The sequence below is a fragment of the Hydractinia symbiolongicarpus genome, chromosome 1, assembly GCF_029227915.1.
Source record: "Hydractinia symbiolongicarpus strain clone_291-10 chromosome 1, HSymV2.1, whole genome shotgun sequence".
NCBI classification, from domain to species: Eukaryota; Metazoa; Cnidaria; class Hydrozoa; order Anthoathecata; family Hydractiniidae; genus Hydractinia; species Hydractinia symbiolongicarpus.
Window position 1 is genome coordinate 13537274 of NC_079875.1, and position 5858 is coordinate 13543131.

Here is a 5858-nt window from a genome sequence, read left to right on the forward strand (position 1 = left end):
TCACGAGCTAATATTAAATGGTTATTATCGCCAAAATTACTATATCAATGAAGGCTCTCAAAGAGGAGTAAGCATTATGAATAACGCAAAAGGCCATCTATAATATATATTTCCAATAATAAATTTTTTCTTTTACGTATATGTATTTAAACGTACGCCCAGCACACGCATAATAAATTATTTATTTACAGATACACCATTTTTTTTTATTCGTAAAACTGTCCACGCATGCAGCATGTTCTTGGACACTCTTGCTTCATCATTCTCCTCTTGTTCTTGTTATTCGAGACACAATGTCCTCTTCTTCTTCTGTGTTTACAACCAACATTTATTGCATCGACGAGAAGGTCACACATCTTTTCACTAGGACCCGAACATAATCCACACGATCGTCTGCAAAACTTTGGAAATGCGCATATATTTCGATTTACAAAAGCTCTTGCACATAGGTAAGTTTCATCTCCACAAACTAAATATAAACAAAAAACATTGAATGCACATATGATCATGCTTTCCATAATTCATTACAGTTTAGTAATGGATGCTTAAGTGAACTAAAGTTTCATTGACAATTACCTTTCGCAGACTGAATATTCGGTTCTGGCCGAGTTGTCGTTGTAGTAGTAGTTGGGCGTCTTGTCGTTGTGGTTGTTGTTGGACGTGTTGTCGTTTTCGTTGTTGTTGTTGGACGTGTTGTCGTTTTGGTTGTTGTTGGACGTGTTGTGGTCGTAGTAGTAGTTGGACGTGTTGTCGTCGTGGTTGTTGTTGGACGTGTTGTCGTTTTGGTTGTTGTTGTCGTTGTGGTAGTTGTTGGACGTGTTGTCTTTGTGGTAGTTGTTGGACGTGTTGTTGTTGTTGCTGTGGTTGTCGGTTTTGCTACTTTCTTAATGCTATATGGTGAAAGCGTTGATGCAACTAAAAATGCGTTTCTTTTTCTCCAGCTGCAACAAGCACGATGACATACACTAAACATTCTTCTATTGCAATAGAAATCCTCGAAAAATCTGCTTGCAATAATGAAACACATCGGAGATTCATCTACTTGCCGACCGCAATTAATTGCTTGAATAGTGCTAGATGTAGTTGTCGTAGTTGTAGTTGTGGGGCGTGTTGTCGTCGTCGTGGTTGTTGTTCGACGTGTTGTCGTTTTGGTTGTTGTTGTCGTTGTAGTAGTTGTTGGACGTGTTGTCGTTGTGGTGGTTGTTGGACGTGTTGTCGTTGTAGTAGTTGTTGGACGTGTTGTCGTTGTAGTAGTTGTTGGACGTGTTGTCGTTGTAGTAGTTGTTGGACGTGTTGTCGTTGTGGTAGTTGTTGGACGTGTTGTCGTTGTAGTGGTTGTTGGACGTGTTGTCGTTGTAGTAGTTGTTGGACGTGTTGTCGTTGTAGTAGTTGTTGGACGTGTTGTCGTTGTAGTGGTTGTTGGACGTGTTGTCGTTGTAGTAGTTGTTGGACGTGTTGTCGTTGTAGTAGTTGTTGGACGTGTTGTCGTTGTAGTAGTTGTTGGCCGTGTTGTCGTCGTAGTAGTTGTTGGACGTGTTGTCGTCGTGGTAGTAGTTGGACGCGTTGTCGTTGCAGTAGTTGTTGGACGTGTTGTCGTTGTTGTAGTTGTTGGACGTGTTGTCGTTGTTGTCGTTGTTGTAGTTGTTGGACGTTTAGTAGTGGTTGTAGTTTTTACAAACCCATCACACTCGTAATATAAATTCATCTGTCGAATATCAGATGGAGTTAATTTTCTTCCTCCCAAAGGTTGATTCGGGTTAGATTTCAGCACAATTGTTGGTGCAGAGCCAGATTTTGCAAACGTAAACCTAAAATGAAACAAGATCATATAAGTCAAATTCCATATACACAAGATTCTATAAAGGAAAACCTAAGTTAGTGGCTGGTGGTACTTATATCATAACCTCAGAGTTTAAATACGTACCTTCCATAATGCATGATAGATTCTGAATCATATTTAACACCAAATCCATCTTTTTGGGAATATTCAGAAATGTCAAAATTTGATTCATAACCTAAGTGGAAGATCAAACATGTTAGCAACAACGTAGATCTTTCAAATGTAATTGTTATGTATAGAGTACAGCACATCTATTTAAAAAAAGAGGACATGACTGATAGAATCTCTGTTTCCATTACTTTTAAACAGTAAATATATTTAATTGAACAAGTGTTTAATAAATTTCGTTTTAGCTTCGCTTGTATTACCTGCTCTAATATTCCTTGTGTTAACGGTGACATATTGATTTCTATCTGGCCGTGACTGTTCGTGGAAAAAACCAAGAGCATGCAAAAGCTCGTGAATGACAGTATGTACATGGACACAACCATAACCCAAGGATAAATCTTGACGTCCTCCAGTCCGACCAATATACGACCAGCATCTGAATAACAAACAAGAAGAAGCGTGAAAACCTTGTAATTTAATTAATTTTCATAGTGATTTACTAATTTATTTGGATTATCTTCTGTTCAATGGTTATTGATACTAATATATACTCCAACTATCAATTTCCTAACAGCTTGTGTGTACAAGCAAGATTAAAATCTCCTTTCCTAAAACTCGCATTTAACGTCACTCAGGTTTCTTACTTGACTCCTTAAATATCAATTTGATTAAAATAACGTTTCTTTGAAACTTACCCGGACCCTCTGTAGATATCCACGTGATCCACGGGAGCAGAAGCTGCAGGATATTCCTTAAAACGAACACAGGAGACGCTCTCGATATTCCTGATAGCTTTATATATTGTTGCTTTTTCGGATTCACCTAAAGAACAAGAATGCAACAGTAAGAAAATGAGAGATCACATTTTTTATAGAAAGCATGAACATGCATTAGTTACGCTACTTACCAAACTCGGAACTTATGGTAACGGGAACAACAGCTTTAGACCATCTAGCGTTATACATTTTATCATAGATTGATCTTCTGTTTCGATTGTTGCTTTTTATAGAATGGAAACTCGCACGTTGTTCTTCTGTTAGTTTCATATCCACTTGATCATAATTCCCACCTTAAGAAAAAATTAAAAAGGATTATAATCAGAAAAAATGGGATCCAATTCTATTTCGTTGCGATGAGTAAGTTTTATGCAGGTTAGTAAAATCAAGACGAACTTACCTTTGTTGACTTGTTCAATATCATCCATTGCAGATTCGCTAACATGAGAACTATAAACACCTGCAAACAAGAGAAAAATAAATAAATAGATATTTGCGTCACTGAGAAACCAGAAAATAAATTTTGAAGCTATCATGATGTAAATAAAGATTCCTTAAATAATTTCCACATCAATAATTATTATATTCCTCAAGTTAGACATACCACAAATGAAGGCAAAACAGAGTGTCAACTGTATAATCTTCATTATTGCAATAGACATTGAACGCTTTCAAGTTGCTTGTTGAATGATCCCAAACGCGTTTTCACCATCTATTTATACGCCAATGTGATTTCTTCAGATTTAATTGAGATGACTCTAACCGGACTTTGGGGAGGATATGTCAAAGCAAGTGAAAAGTGATTTCCATCGATTACTGATGCTATTGCTGTGTTAATAATATCCTTCCTGTAGTGTCATGGATAGCTAAAACAGTGGCTATGACATAACAGGCTTGTGATGTATCAAATGTTAACACTGTCATCAATAATTAAGGAAACTGTCACAGAAAATAGAGTAATTAAATTGTTGCTAATTAATTTTTACCTACGGTTTTATTAGTTTAATTCAATACACGTTATTTTCATTGGAACTGCTCCATAAATAAAATCTCACGAAGTTCTTAATTTGGTGTAAAGGATTATTGGAAAAACAATAATTATTATATCTAAATATTAACTGAAGGGGTTTCGTCCCTCCACTCTTATATCTGAGCGACTTTTATGATATTTCTGTAGGCGTGTGCTGACTAAGATCATTAAGGATGCTTCGAGGGGCAATCTAAGTTAAGTAGAAGGTGAAGATTTTGCGCTAATGGCATATTAGTGGTAGTAAATTATCCTGAAATGGATACATTATATTTATCAATTGCCTTATTTTCTGCATGCGTTACATAATAAACTGATTTCAAGATACACTTATTATTAGGTTAATGTGATAGCGATGGAGAGCTTTGGTAAATCATAATATCTGTTAGTTACTCTAATTTGTCACCAAATAAATCGCAGTCTAATATGTAAATTAATTTCTTAAGGAAAATGGTTAGGATTCGAATTCTTTCGTATTAATGCAATAAAAAAGGAGTAGAAAAACATGCTGTTTTGTTTTTTTAATAAAACTGCTAATTGGCTACCATTTCTAGGTATTATTTTTTTCCTTTCTGAACCCTTGTGTGCTTCACAAACCTTTTGAAAAGTAAAACATTAACACCAGGATGTTTCAATTAGTTATTTACCTCATATGAATTTTTATTTGTTGAAGATGGAAGAAAGGACGGATAAAGGTTGAACAGAGGACAAAAGATATTGACTTAGTACATCAGACACAATAAGATAACATAAATTACAGTTTTGTCGTCGTCAAAACGTCATTGCGTTCATTGATGTTTGTTTTTCTATTTTTACAATAGAACAGATTGAAAATTGTGTCGTTTGTTAATGGATCTACAAACGGTACCTACGTGGAATATACTTTTTTTCCTTGTAAAAGCATATAGTCCATTGAATATAGAGTTTTATTGACAAAGAAAAGGGAAAGAAAAGGAACCTGCAAACTTAGAATATATCTTTCAGCTAAAAAGTTATATTGAATACGTGATAAGTTAAACTCCATATACTGCGTATTAGCCTTACTGCGAGTAGTTCCGACATCATATAGTGTGTTTTGGTTTAAATGTTTAAAAAAACATTGTTTGAAATTTTGTTCTTGAGAGCCGAAATTTGAAAGATGTTTCAAGGTTTATTTTTGGTACCGATTATATAATTTAATAATATTTTCCAGTCTTAGTATCCACATGCATCCCGTCTGTGTGACCCGGATGGCTTGATGCAGTATTAACAGGACAATTTAATGCAGCTTTACAACTTCACAATTGATAATTCTGATAAACTGTCGCACGAATCATAAATTTAACTTTTAAGTGAAGAAGTGCGGATGGTCTTAATAGCTCAATGATGTTAAATATAGTCCATTGGAAACAATTAATTAAAGTATTAATTAGTTGTAATAAAACTAATTACCTGTTTTCTGATCTAGTTAGGGAATTCATTAGTAAAATTTGTTATTTCTTTTGTAGCAAATTTTATCTTCAGATCTTTAATGCATAAACCAACGCATGGTTCGATAATTGCAGTGTCCTGCTGCAGAAATACTTCCAGTCTGTCAAATGTCAAATCCTTTCGTATTACTTTCAGTCAGTTCTGTTTTTAAAGTGATGAATTAAATAAGTTTATAAAATTCAACCACTAATGTTTGCTGCCTACGCCATTTTGAGATTTCCAGCAAATTTCCAGATCACCAAGTGAACGGGTAGGAAATTGGATTTCTTGTGCGTTTCTTTCACTTCAGTATTAAAAGTAAGTTGGTTTCTAAACATATATTCAGGTGAAGCTAAGCAAAATGTGTTTTCTTTTTTTTCTTATTCAAAATATTTTTAATGAAGAAATTAATGAACAAATGCTGTGGTTTTGTTGAATTTTTATCCATTAATGTACTGAGACTCCCAACATCTGCTTAAGAGATAGAGAAATGTTGAACATTTCTCTATTAAATAGTGAAATCTGACAGTACTATTTGTTCTTGGCTATATTTTTTGCCATTTCTACCTTTTTAGATTGTTTTTTTTTTAATTTTTTATTGTTTTTCTCTTCTTAATAAGTTTGAAATCATCGGTGTATAAAATGTCGAGAATCTAAC

The 5858-nt window shown here is 34.5% G+C and overlaps 1 protein-coding gene across 1 annotated transcript; it reads right to left on the bottom strand.

Annotated features, from left to right (window-relative positions):
- Positions 1 to 206: 206 nt before the first annotated feature.
- Positions 207 to 3386, bottom strand: LOC130652681 (integumentary mucin C.1-like). The gene is made up of 8 exons (XM_057456068.1): positions 3329 to 3386; positions 3125 to 3184; positions 2878 to 3017; positions 2644 to 2770; positions 2140 to 2384; positions 1925 to 2091; positions 577 to 1808; positions 207 to 469 (listed from the first exon to the last, which is right to left on the bottom strand). The coding sequence occupies exons 1-8, from the start codon at positions 3384 to 3386 to the stop codon at positions 207 to 209; spliced, it is 2292 nt and encodes a 763-aa protein (XP_057312051.1).
- Positions 3387 to 5858: the final 2472 nt, after the last annotated feature.

Coding starts and splice junctions, on each gene's coding strand:
- LOC130652681 (XM_057456068.1), bottom strand. CDS start 3,386: ATGTCTATTGCAATAATGAAGATTATACAGTTGACACTCTGTTTTGCC. Junction 3,018..3,124: donor TATTGAACAAGTCAACAAAG/GTAAGTTCGTCT, acceptor TTTTTTCTTAAG/GTGGGAATTATGATCAAGTG. Junction 470..576: donor GAATATTCAGTCTGCGAAAG/GTAATTGTCAAT, acceptor GTTTATATTTAG/TTTGTGGAGATGAAACTTAC.